Genomic DNA, 13,151 nt, shown 5'->3' on the forward strand with positions numbered 1-13,151 from the left:
AAGGAATTCAGTCCTGAATATTCATTAGAAGAACTCACGCTGAAGCCGAAACTCCAATACTTTGGCCACCTGATGCGAAAAACTGACTCATTGGAAAAGACCCTGATGCTGGGAAAGATTGAAGGTGGGAGGAGAAGGGGACCACACAGGATGAAATGGTTGGATGGCATCACCAACTCGATGGACATGAGTTTGAGTAGGCTCCGGGAGTTGGTGATGGATAGGGAAGCCTGGCATGGTGCAGTCCACGGGATTGCAAAGAGTCGGACAGGACTGAGCAACTGAACTGAACCTGCCAAGCTGAAGGGCCCTTCCAGGAAACCACGGCCTCTCAGAGACAAGCTTGCCCTGTGTGTCACTAAAGTATTTGTCATGGTGAAATATCAGGCCTAAGAGAGAAGAACAGGTTTAGGGGTTGCTCTTCACAAACTGAAACCTACATCCTTTCATGTTTGGCCCTGGAGTGAGACTCTCCAAGTCAGAGGACCAGCTCAGTCCCTTTAAGCCTTTTCTTCCCCCAAAGGGTAATTTGATCCCCAAGGTGACAAGGTGAGCAAATGGTATCCTCCACCTAGAGACCTGCCCATAACTAGGAAGCAGGAAGTCCCATTTCAGGAGGAAGAGGGCAGGCCTGGGGCAGAGCTCACCCTGGGGGTCTGCCCTGGCTGGGGCTGTTGGTGGGTGCTTATTCCGCTGCAACCCTTTCAGTTCCCATAGCCCACCATGGGCTGTTTGAAACACTGGTGAGGGTTTATGCAGTAAGCAAGTAAGACTCTAAATGTACTCCATAGGTTTTACCTTTTTATTATGGAAATTTTAAAATGTATATAGAACTAAGGAGACTCTTGTATCCTCCATGTACCCAAGCCTAACTTCAACAATTGCCTGTCTCGTTTTATCTATCAACCTTTGGGGTTTTCTTGCGGGGGAGCGGGGTGGTCTTGAGAATTCTAAGTATTTTCAACTAAATCTCAGACTTCTCATTCACAAATCAAATGCTGTTTGAAATATTACAAACAAATCGTAGTCCTTACTTTCAACCATATCAGCTAGGAGGTTGAGACCCACTTGCAAAGTCCAGCCTCCTAGTTTTAAGGACGCTAACTCTGGAGCAGTTACCCAACGTTAGTGGCTAGAGGGGGAACCAGGAAAAAGTTGGTCCTCCCGGCTGCCTGGTGAGTGATGGCCCAGGCTGGCGACCATTTCCCAGGCCCCGTCCCTGGGAGGGGGAGGGGGACCCTCCACTAACCGCCGGACTGCCGGCGGGAAGAATCTCGGCTGTTCCCCCGAACACATTTCTGGAAGCACAGGCCGGCAGCCGGTCGAATGCAGCAGGGTACTGGGACCTGCAAGCCGCGGTAACTGGAGTGGTGGGGGATCCCGGGCGGGATACCCGGGTCTGGGGTGGCCTTGGAAAGAGAAGGGGGCCTGCTCCCACGACCGGCGAGATAACTCGCAGCCAAGATTAGGCTGCGGCCTGGGTCGCCCTGCGGCCGACCCAGTTCCACGTGGGGAGCTGGCTAGCGAGGCTGGCGCGGCGCCCACGCCAGGGGCTGGGAGCAGGAAGTAGTCTCCCGCGGGCGAGGCCCTGGGCGCGGCGCGGCAGGTGCAGCGCCGGGCTGGGTGGGCAGGCGGCCAGTGCAGAGGAGGTGAGCGCCGGGGTCGCTTCGCGGCTAGGGACCGCCAGCCCCGGGGCAGGAGCTTGCGGCTGGGTCCGTCCTGGGGGTGGGTGGGTGGGGCTTCTGAGAGGGGAAGTGGGGTGCTGCCTTGAGGGTCGAATCGGGCCACCCGGAGGGCCTCGAATCTGGGGTGGGGGCGTTGCTGGGGGGTGGGTTTCAGGCTCGGGAGAGGGCTGGGGGCTGAGAAAGTAGGGAGAAGGAGGCCATTGCAACAAGGTTTTGGAAGTGTGAGCGCCGCTAGGTGGAGGGATGCGGCGGGGCCACGGTTCTCTGGACCCCAGGGGACTCGGGGTGGCGCCAGGGCTCCGGGGACGCGGTCCTGCCCGGATGAGGGACAAGATGGCCCTGCAGATGAGCTGAGTCGGAGGGAGTTAAGCCTCTCGAGGAGATGGAGCAGGGAGGGAGGGCTTGCTGGAAGGGGGCCGAGGCTCTAGCACCCACAGGACCCTTCCGCGGCTACCGAGCTCCAACACCCAGGACCACCAGCTGCGGGCGGGGAGCGCCCACGGGCTGCCAGGGGCCCGCCGCGAGCCAGACTCGGAAGGCCAATTCTCAGACGCTGTGGCTTTAAGGGAGATACCGGCGCGCGGGCTCTTTAAGGAGGGTGTTGGGGGCGTGTCAGGAAATGAGCCCTGGTCCCGCCTCCCCCGGGGGAGGGGCCTCAGGTGTCTGGAGGCTTCGGGACCGAGTGGAAGCTTGGAGCCTGGGAAGACCGCGCGCCGTGGGCTTGGACCCGCCCAGTCCACTGCGGGTCCGGAGGACCCGGGCCCTGAGCGCCCCTGACTTCGCCTGCACCCTCTTTCCAAACTCCCCCGCACACCCTCTTTTCAGCTCCTTGCATGCCTCCCGCTTCTCACCCTGCAAACCTTTTCTCTCCCATAGCAGCCCATGCCTGTTTCTCTCCGCACCTCTTCCTCACGCTGTCCCCCGCCCTTTTGAAGCCCCTTCGCCTTGCGTTTCTCCTGCTCCCCCTTTCTCCTTCCATTCCTCCCCTCCCCCACTTCCCGCTGGTTTCCTTCCTACTCGGTTCCAGCCCGTTCTCCCCTAACTTGTCATTTCCGTCCAGCCTTAGCCCATCGGGCACCTTTCCCCTGTCTTGTCTGATGAGTCCCCTGAGGGTGGGAGCAGGTGGTGGAGCTCACCCCAAAGCAGAACCTCTCCATCCGAGAGAAGAGTGGGAGGCCTCCAGGCCACCCGCCATGTGACAGTTGAGGACTTCGGCTTGCAGAAAGCAGATGTGAGCTCGCTGCCCTGTACTCCAGAAAATCAGTCTGGCTGTGAGCTGACCCAGCCCCTCTGCTACCATGAACAGGGCCTCTCTGAAGCGGTCAAAAATCCTGCACATGGCACTGATGGGGACTTCCGATCCCTCTGGAGAGGCAGAGGCCAGCCAGGAGAAGCCCTTTGTGCTGCGGGCACTGCAGATCGCCCTGGTCGTCTCTCTCTACTGGGTCACATCCATCTCCATGGTGTTCCTTAACAAGTACCTGCTGGATAGCCCCTCCCTGCGGCTGGACACCCCCATCTTCGTCACCTTCTACCAGTGCCTGGTGACCGTGCTGCTGTGCAAGGGCCTCAGCTCACTGGCCACCTGCTGCCCTGGTACCGTGGACTTCCCCGCCCTGCACCTGGACCTCAAAGTGGCCCGCAGCGTCCTGCCCCTGTCTGTGGTCTTCATTGGCATGATCACCTTCAATAACCTCTGCCTCAAGTATGTGGGTGTGGCCTTCTACAACGTGGGTCGCTCACTCACCACTGTCTTCAATGTGCTGCTCTCCTACCTGCTGCTCAAGCAAACCACCTCCTTCTATGCCTTGCTCACCTGCAGCGTCATCATCGGTGAGTGGCCAGCCAGGGACACAGGGAGTGGGCGCAGGGCGGAGGGGATTGGGGGAGGATGGGAGCTGAAACCCTAAAGAACAACCCTGTCAAACATCTTTGGGCTTTATCTGCCCCGGCTCCCTTTTTTGACCATCATATGAAGAAGAATCTGGGGTCCAGAGAGGGCAAATAACTTTCTGGAGGTCACCCAGCAAGCTAGGGGCCTAATCAGGGTCCTTCAAACAAGATGGGATTACAATCTATACTTCACACAGGGAAAACTAAGGCACAGAGAGGTTAAGTGATTTGTCAAAGATCACACAGCACACAGCTAGTAAGTGGTAGAGGTGGGATCTGATCTCAAGTAATCTGGCTCCTTACACTTGACCACTGTACTCTATTGCTTCTCAAGAGTTTGAGTGTCCTGACTTCTCACCCAGTGCTCTTTCTAGAGGACATTGCATCTTTTAATAAATATATGTGTACCATCATCCTCTGACCTTGCAGGCTTACGATAATGCCTGAGATGGTGGCAAGAGATATGCTATGGGATAACTTAGCTGTCTTCCCAGACTTGACCCTCAGAAAATAAAAATTACTAATGGGGACATTGTGTTAATTATTTGCATACAGCATCTCCTATGTTCCCCAGAGGTTGCCTGAATGGTATTATCATCACCATGACCGACTACATACACACAAGGAAACTGACACCAGACAGGTTAAGTCACTCACAGGGCCCCACAGCTAGGAAGTATCCAGCTTGGGATGGATACTCAAACTGGCTGCTCCCCCAAGCCTATATTTCTAATCACTCCGCTCTGTTCTTGTCCCCTAGAGCAGCGGCCCCCAGCCTTTTCGGCCCCAGGGACCAGTTTCGTGGAAGAGTCTTTCCACGGACTTGGGAGTGGGGGGATGGTTTCAGGATAATTCATGCCCATTACATTTATTGCACATTGTATTTCTAATCTAATGCTACCATTGATCTGACAGGACATACTGGTCCATGGCCTGGAGGTTGGGGACCCTGCCCTAGAGGTTAGAACTGTGCCATCTAGTTCAGTAGCCACTGACCACATGGGTCTATTTCCATTCAAATTCAATGAAATTTTAAAAATTCAGTTTCTCAGTTGTGTCCTGATTCTGTAGCCACATTTCAAGTGCTCAGTCACCACGTGTGGCCAGTGGCTGTTGTACTGGACGACACAGATGGTAGATCATTTTCATCATCACAAAGTGTTTTATTGCAGCCCCTTAGGTAGGAGCACCTCCAGCTTCCCACCCCCTCAGAGTCCTCCTGAGGCTCCATCTTCCAGGAACGGAATCTTTCTTTGAACCTGTTAAGGTTCTTCCTGGTTCTGCAGACTTCATCTTGGTTGACCTACATCGTCTTGGTTAGTATCTGAGTCTGCAAGCTGAGTTGCACCAGTGGCGAGGAGGGGCCCATCCCATGCCACCTGTCCTAGAAAATGTTTTCCTCATTGAGCCACTGTGGACCTAGGCCTGCCCAGTCTCAGTTCAAGGTGGGAGAGAGAGAATGGCAGAGGTTGGAGTGATGGCAGCTGCCAAGACCCCTGGCAGATCCATCTCAGCAGCTCCCATTTCCTCCCCCAGGGAGTTGGTATGGACTCCCAGGCCTCACTTAGACAAATGCCCCAGGGATCTCCACTTCAGCCCGCTGACTTTATGGAGTCGGGGGTGTGGGGGGAGAGGGAGGGACTTCCTGATTGGCTAATTTACATGCAGGCTGGTGAAGTCTTGAGGGAAACTAGGCCCAAGTCTGAAAAGTAATCAGAGTAGTAGATGGTGAGACAGCTTCTGGGAAAGGACATTCACTGGTTGGCTGCTGGGACAGACGCCCAGGAGGTAGTGCTGTCTGCTGGCCCAGCGCCTGGGCCTCCTCTCTGCAGTGTTGCCCCACCCCCCACCCCCTCCACCCCACCCCACCCCCGTTCCTCCTTGTCGGGGAACGTGGGTCTCAGGTGACTCTCCAGGCCCCCTCCTCCTCCCTTCCTTGGACAGTATCATTCAGTGCTCCTTCTTGGCTGAGATTCCCTCTGGGGTCTGGAATTTTAAAAGGGGCAGTCCCTCTTCTGGACTCAAAAGGTAACCGGCAGGAGGGCTGGGGGCCCTCTGGCTGTGCCCCCAGAACCAGGCTGGAGGTACCTCTTTGCAAAGGTTCTGCCGAGAAAGAGAACACTTCCAGCAAGCGCTTACGGCCCAGTCTTGTCTCCTCTGATCCTCACGACCACCTCCAAAACAACCTACATGCATTCACTCAGCAGATATTACTCACTGGCCAAGCATGTGCCAAGAGCTCTGGGGATGCAAATTCTGAAAAGGTAGATGCAGCTCCCACACTCCTGGAGGGCATGGGGTTGATGCCTGGCAGTCAGGAAGTTATGCCATGACTTGGACATAAAAGGTGCTGAGGAAACCCTGGCGGGGTGGAGACGGGGAGAGAGAAAAGCAGGGAGGGAGGGTTCTAAGCTGGCGTTCCAAAGGAAGTACTAGATGGATGTAAGGAAGAAGTGAGGAGAGAACGTTCTAGGCAGAAGGAAAAACACGCATTTCTGCGTGGCTGGGCCAGAGCAGGCTGTGCCCGTGAGGCTGCCCAAGTTAAGTGAGCCTGGACTGTTTCCTGAGGGCTGTGGAGATGCCCAGAGAGGCTTTAAGCCAGGACAGGACCCGAGCAGATCTGTCCTGTAGGAAGATCATGCTGGCTGCAAGGTAGAGAGTAGATTGATTGAAGTGGGAAGGTCAAGAACATGAACCCAGATGTCTACAGCGGAAGGACATGGGAGCTCAGAGAATTTAAGTAGACTTTCCATGGGCCACGCAGCCTTTAAATGACAGAGCCGGATCGGAGTCCAGGTCTCTCTGACACCAAAACCACGTGGCGGGAGATACAGCGCGTGTAAGATTTCGGCCCCTGCCTTCTGGGAAAGTGGGGTCTAAGCTAGAGAGGCTGTACTGTCCCCGTGGGCAGGTGCCTAGCAGCCCAGGGCAGGCAAGGGTCTTGAAGGAAAGCACAGGCAGAAGGAAGCCAGGAAGAGGTCTGGGTGCTGGGGGTACCAGGAGAGACTTCAGCCCTGGAGAGGTTGGCTTTGACCTTAAAGAATGAGTGGAATGTCCCAAGAAGGAGGAGAGCGTTTCTGGTTCAGAAAATGATCAAGGGTGCTGAACCCTGGTGTGAGAAGCAGGGAGATGAGAGTGGCGACTCGGGGTGATCGTGGCACGGAGATGGGGTTCGAGGGCCTGGGGAGCCCAGCATGCCAAGCTGAGGGTGGGCAGTGGGGCGCCGAGGAGGCTCCATGGGTAGGAGGTGTCACAAAATGATAGTCTCAGAGTAAGCAGCCCCAAAGGCCTCGGGCCATAAGTGCTTCTCACCAGGGTAGGCTCCCATCTCACAGACCGGGAGGCTGAGTGAGGCTCCGAGACCTCAAGTCACTCGCCCAGGGTCACCTCTACCACTAAGTGCTGTAGCCACGCTCAACCCTCAGAACCCATTTCACACGTTGCTTTTGAGGGGGCCCCAGGCCAGCCCAGTCGTCCAGTTACAGGGTTCTCACAGCACCCTGTCCTGTTTTATGGACCTCATTACAATTGCAATTAAACAAGTAATTGGGAAAGGAATCATTTTAATGGCTCTTTCCTCTGCTGGAATGCAAGCCCCATGAGGAAGGGTTCCTATCCTGGCCTAACTCCCCCAGCCCTTGTGCGGTGCTTTGCACGTAGTGGAGATTTTGCACACCTTTCTTGCAGGAAGGGCCAGGGGGATGGAATGGTAAGATCAGTGTGACACAGTCTGTGAACTTGGGTGGCAAAATTCTCTGTCCTTCCTCCTCCCCATGCTCGTTCCCCTCTCCCCGCTGCAGGTGGCTTCTGGCTTGGAGTGGACCAGGAAGGAGCAGAGGGCACCCTGTCTTGGACGGGGACCCTCTTCGGCGTGCTCGCCAGCCTCTGCGTCTCGCTCAACGCCATCTACACCAAGAAGGTGCTCCCGGCGGTGGACGGCAGCATCTGGCGTCTGACCTTCTACAACAACGTCAACGCTTGCGTCCTCTTCCTGCCCCTGCTCCTGGTGCTGGGGGAGCTCCGGGCCCTCTTCACCTTCCCCCAGCTGGGCAGCGCCCACTTCTGGGGTATGATGACGCTGGGCGGCCTGTTTGGCTTCGCCATCGGCTATGTGACGGGACTGCAGATCAAGTTCACCAGTCCCCTGACCCACAACGTGTCCGGCACAGCCAAAGCCTGTGCCCAGACGGTGCTGGCTGTCCTCTACTACGAGGAGGCCAAGAGCTTTCTCTGGTGGACGAGCAACATGATGGTGCTGGGGGGCTCCTCTGCTTATACCTGGGTCAGGGGCCGGGAGATGAAGAAGACGCAGGAGGAGCCCCACCCCAGGGAGAACGAGAAGAGCAACATGGAGGTGTGAGCTTCCCCAGAGACCCAGGCACAGCCCAGCCCCCGGGGAGCACACCCCTGAATGCAATGAAGGTGTCTCTCTGGACCCGGAGACTATGGCCTTACAGACATGATGGGAATCTGGTGGTTGAAATGGAGCCAGTGTTTCCCAGTGTTGTCAGAAAGTTGCCAGACCCGTCTCAACCCCTTTCCTAGTTGCAGGGTTTTGTCCTCCCATAGGGAGGAGGGACGCCCCAGTGAGAAGAGCCAGTTAGGTTCTCTGGAGGAGTAGCAGCTTGCAGGGACTAGGACAGGGGCGCGTGCCAGAGACTGTGCCCCCTTCCAGGGCCTTCTACCTCCACACGACCTTTGAGGTTGGGAACAGGCCACACCTTGAAGGGACAGCATTGGCAAAGCCAGCCAGTCTTCACTTACACTCAGGGGAGATGGGGCTGGGACCCCCACCAGAGGCTTAGGGTTTGAGAAACCTCACCTCTCTCTGTCCCAGGCAGGTACCATAGCTTTGACCCAACCCCCCACCTCAAACCAGCCTTTTGGAGGAGAGCATGGGCTGGGCTGAGGGAGGAAATGGGCAAACGTTCCCTCTTCTCTGCGATGAGACGAGCAGGTCCCATGAAAGGGGGTGAAAGGTCAGCGGTACCCAAGCCTGGTCCTGGCACCCGCAAGGGCTGCTGGGAAGTGGCCTGGGAATGGGCTGCATCATGGGAGAGCTCCCTGTCCCCGCCGTCTGCACCCCACGTTTCCCCTGTTTGAACATGGTACGTCCTTCACAGGTTCAGCAGGCTCAGTGACACCCTCCCGCAGTCCCCAACACCAGTTTTCCCCACCTCACTCCCCTGCCCCTAAGGGGCAGCTGCCACCTGGCACAGCTACCTGGCTCAGGGAACAGCCTCCCAGAAGTGGAGCCAGGGAGCCACTTTGGCTTCTGCGAACTCTGCCTCCCCAGGAGGTGCTGAGGGAGCAAGGGTCAGCTCAGAGCTTTCTACCTCAGCTGTGCCGACCCCCTCAAGATACACTTCCTGTAGGGCTGGGCTGGTAACCTGATCTAGGTGAAAGCATTCAGCTAACAGTTGCGAACATCCCTGAGTTTAAGGCTGAAAGAATCTTCCCTTCGGCTCATCCCCACCTTCCAGGCCCCAGGGTGGCTTTCCTGACTCCTGTCCCTTCTGTTGGTGTTTCGTTCCACCCAGCTTTTGGGGGGTAACTCTGATGTTTTCAGTCCCTGTAGCAGAAGGCTGGGGAGAGGGGGTCTTCTCACCACCCCTCTGTTCCAGTCCCTCCACCCTCCCAGGTGGTTTCTAATGAAGGTGGGACTTGATGCCCTGAATTGTGTGCAGTTTAATTAAAAATTGGACTAAAACATCTTGTTTGTGTGGAGTGAGACAGGATAGGCGGGGTCTGGATGGCACCTGTGAACAAAGGCCCAGCCCTGCCATCAGCAAGCCTGGGTCCTATCACAACAGCCCTTCTCAGAACCTGTTCTCCCTCCAGGCCAGGGGTTGATCTCAGACCTCAAGTTTCCTATTGGTAATTGTCGCCACTTTCTGGGTTCTTGCCGGAGGCAAGACACTGCTGAGTGCTCTGCTCCATCGTTCATTTCCACATCCCTCCCCAACACGCCTTGAGGTGGGCGCCATCACCCATTCCCCCACTTTACAGATGGGGACACGGAGGCTCAGGAAGGAGCATAGGAAGAAAGAGGCGGCAGTGGGAGTCAGAAGTCTCTGCCTTCAGAGCACCGCTGCTTCACCACAGGGCCCTTAAGCATACCCAGCATTTTTTGAGCACCTACTGCATGCCAGGCACTGGTGGTGGGACGTGCTGGCATGAGAACCCAAATCTGCTTCCAGAGACAAGAATATAAACACGCATCAAGGCTCCCGTAACAGATGCAGTATTGCCCTGAGATCTCAGAAGATGGAGAAACCACGTCTTCACAAGGGCCAGGGTGTTTGAATATTACTAGGGAAGCAGGGGCTCCAGGAGCAGGGGTAGGCTGACCAGGAAACAAGATTAACCTGAGGAAAGAGCACACAAGGAGTGGTGAGAGGTTTTGTTTGGCGAGGGGGGTGTATAGAAAAGGAGAGTGGGTCATGGTGTGATCAGCTTTCAATGCAGTGGTCCATCTGGTCTTGATTCTAATCAGTTTTAAAGCCATCACCAGGTCCCTTAAACAGAGAAGGGATATAATCATTTCTGCACCCTCTGTATAGTCAGAAGATTGAGACAACATTCTTCATGTTATTAGCCCTTTCTTGAATAAGATTCTAGAAAAATCTAAATAGTTTGAAAAAAATTCAGGCAGCCTCAATTCACAGGACACAACTGAACAGCCTGCTGTGCAAGACCTCCACACAGAAAAGCACAAAGATGAACGGTGTCTGAGGATGGATTTGCATCCACATGCAGCAGAACACCCCAGTTCTGATGCACATGAAGCCCAGAGAAAACCAGAGCCAGCCTTCCAGCATCCCAGATTCCCACAGTCAGCACCCACCGCCCCCAGCTCGTCTCTATGGTATTTAAAGGAGCCAGGGCCGTCCCCAGGAATGTTTCACCTGCAAGAAGCAAAGGAAGTGCGTCTTCACTGGCAAGTCCACAGTTCCCCTTCTCTTTGGTTCCCCTCCACACTTTTTTTTTTTTTTTTAACAAAGTGTCTTGTTTGTAACATAAAAATAAGATCACTTTTCCCCTTTGATTCCAGTGGTAACAGGTTGCTAAGGGGATAATGTACATATCAAGAAGGAGTTTATCTCCAAAATTTCCTCTAAGAAAAGGCCAGGAAGGCTTAAAGAGAACCATGTACATGTCATATATACACATCTGACATCAACAAAGATACCCTGAAATAGTGGGAATACAACTTGGAAAAAAAAAATCTCAAAAAATATTTTAATATGCCCCCAAAAAACAAGCATAAAATAGTCTGGTACAAAAAGGCAGAGATGTGGAAGTCAAGCTGCCCAGAAAAAAAAAAAAGAAAAATGGTGGATGAAATGGAAAATTTAGGAACAGGAAGCTGATTCAACACTGACACACACATTTCCAGAATGCATCACTCTTTGCTTCTGTTTTTGCAGAGCACTTGGTCATAAGTCTGGAGACCTGGGTTCCACTTCTTAGAAGCTAGGGGGCCTCAGACAAGTCTCCTAACCTTTTCCAGGCCTCACTTTTCTTGAAATATGGGGATAATCCTTGTCCATCCTGCCACACAAAATGGTTGTGAATTGATGCTCAGCATCGTTCTGAAAATACAGTGAGTTATTGTTCTTATCTGGAGAAGGCAATGGCAACCCACTCCAGTACTCATGCCTGGAAAATCCCATGGACGAAGAGCCTGGTAGGCTGCAGTCCATGGGTTCGCTAGGAGTCGGACACGATTGACCAACTACACTTTCACTTTTCACTTTCATGCATTGGAGAAGGAAATGGCAACCCACTCCAGTGTTCTTGCCCAGAGAATCCCAGGGGTTGGGGAGCCTGATGGGCTGTCGCCTATGGGGTCGCACAGAGTCGGACACCACTGAAGCGACTTAGCAGCAGCAGCAGTGAGAGGAATGAATTAGATAAATCACTTACCCTCTCAGATCCTTTTGCCATATGAAAGAAAAGAAAGTTGTTCTAATGAAGAGATTGGAAAAAACCCTGATGCTGGGAAAGACTGAAGGCGGGAGGAGAAGGGGACGACAGAGGATGAGATGGTCGGATGGCACCGCCGACGTGATGAACATGAGTTTGAGCAAGCTCCAGGAGTTGGTGATGGACAGGGAAGCCTGGCATGCTGCAGTCCAGGGGGTTGCAAAGAGTCGGACACAACTGAGTGACTGAAAGAAGAGAGAACATGACGATTTAAGGAGTTGACGTACGTGAACTTTGGTTACTAGATAAGAAAACTGAGGCCCCCATAGGGTCACAAGATAAGCCTGAGACATCAAGGACAAACTAGAGTGTGGTATTCAGTCCTCCTGGGCCCTCATCTGATGATCACATAGCTGCCTCACCTGACACAGGCCCTGCCCCCACTGAAAACCTCGGCTCCTGTGAGAGGGCTAAATTTAGGACCTGGAACTGGCTAAAACGGGGACACCGGAGCCAGCTGCACAGAAGCAGCTGCCCCAGGTGTGTTGGGAGCTTAGATGAAGGAAGGCTGGGGGAGGGAAGGGAGGGGGTGGTGACTAGTGTGAGGGTGACTGCAGGGGATCGCTGAGCCCTGGTGGGGAATGTACAGCCGTGGAGCTAGGAGCAAGTTTAAATCAGGCCCAGATCTCACAGACAAGCCTGAGGCTCAGTATGTGTGACTGACTTGCCAAAGCTGCAGTGCAGTGGGGCAGGACCCAGACCCCTTCTCTCAGGCCAGTGCCCTTTCTGCTAAGCATCATCGATCACCATTTTTTAAAAATAATGACAGTCACCGTGACTATTATTATTGCTAGTATTTGTTAGATGCTCACCACATGCCGGGTGCTACTCTAAGCATATTACCCGTTAAAGTCTGACACCCGTTGACCCAGATTAACATCTGCAATAGGTACTGTTTTGTTTTTCTTTTTTTAAGATGTGGAACTTTCTTTTTTTGATGTGGACAGTTTTTAAAATCTTTATTGAATTTGCTACAGTATTGCTTCTGTTGTATGTTTTGGTTTTTTGGTCAGGAGGCATATAGGATCTTAGCTCCCCAACCAGGGATCAGCCCCACACCTTCTGTGTTGAAAGGCCAAGTCTTAACCAGGACACCAGGGAAGCCCCTGTAGCAGGTACTATTAACAGCCCCCTTTCACAGATGAGGGAACCGAGGCCCAGAGAAGTTAGTACCCTGCCCCAAATCACAGAGCTGGGTGACCTTTCTGTACAATGAGACTGAAAACACAGAGGGACATGGGCCAAACCATATAGGACAATAGAACTCTGACCCACAAATTTGGCAGCAGTCAGCCCTGGAAGCTAAACCGGTACCTCCAGTGACACGATCCCAGAAGAGTCAAGATTTGGGCAATGGCAGCCTATTTCCCTATTTTTGATACCCACTCCCTACTTCCAACTAAGGACCAAGCAATCACACAGGATCCCCTCCCGCTTCTAATGAACCCACCTCCGCCTTTCCAATCAGTTTAATAGCCTCCTGAAGCATTCTCTTTTCTCTAGAAAGCCTTCCCACTCCTCTGCCTGCCTTTGAATCTTTGCCACACTGCAAGTGACGGTGGCTGACTCCCCTGCTATAGCAAG

General features: G+C 53.9%; 1 protein-coding gene across 1 annotated transcript; it reads left to right on the forward strand.

Annotated features, from left to right (window-relative positions):
• Positions 1–2,306: 2,306 nt before the first annotated feature.
• SLC35C1 (solute carrier family 35 member C1) lies at positions 2,307–9,291 on the forward strand. The gene is made up of 2 exons (XM_055546948.1): positions 2,307–3,518; positions 7,379–9,291. The coding sequence occupies exons 1-2, from the start codon at positions 2,984–2,986 to the stop codon at positions 7,936–7,938; spliced, it is 1,095 nt and encodes a 364-aa protein (XP_055402923.1). The 5' UTR covers positions 2,307–2,983; the 3' UTR covers positions 7,939–9,291.
• Positions 9,292–13,151: the final 3,860 nt, after the last annotated feature.

Source organism: Bubalus kerabau, chromosome 15 (genome assembly GCF_029407905.1).
Source record: "Bubalus kerabau isolate K-KA32 ecotype Philippines breed swamp buffalo chromosome 15, PCC_UOA_SB_1v2, whole genome shotgun sequence".
Classification (NCBI taxonomy): Eukaryota; Metazoa; Chordata; class Mammalia; order Artiodactyla; family Bovidae; genus Bubalus; species Bubalus kerabau.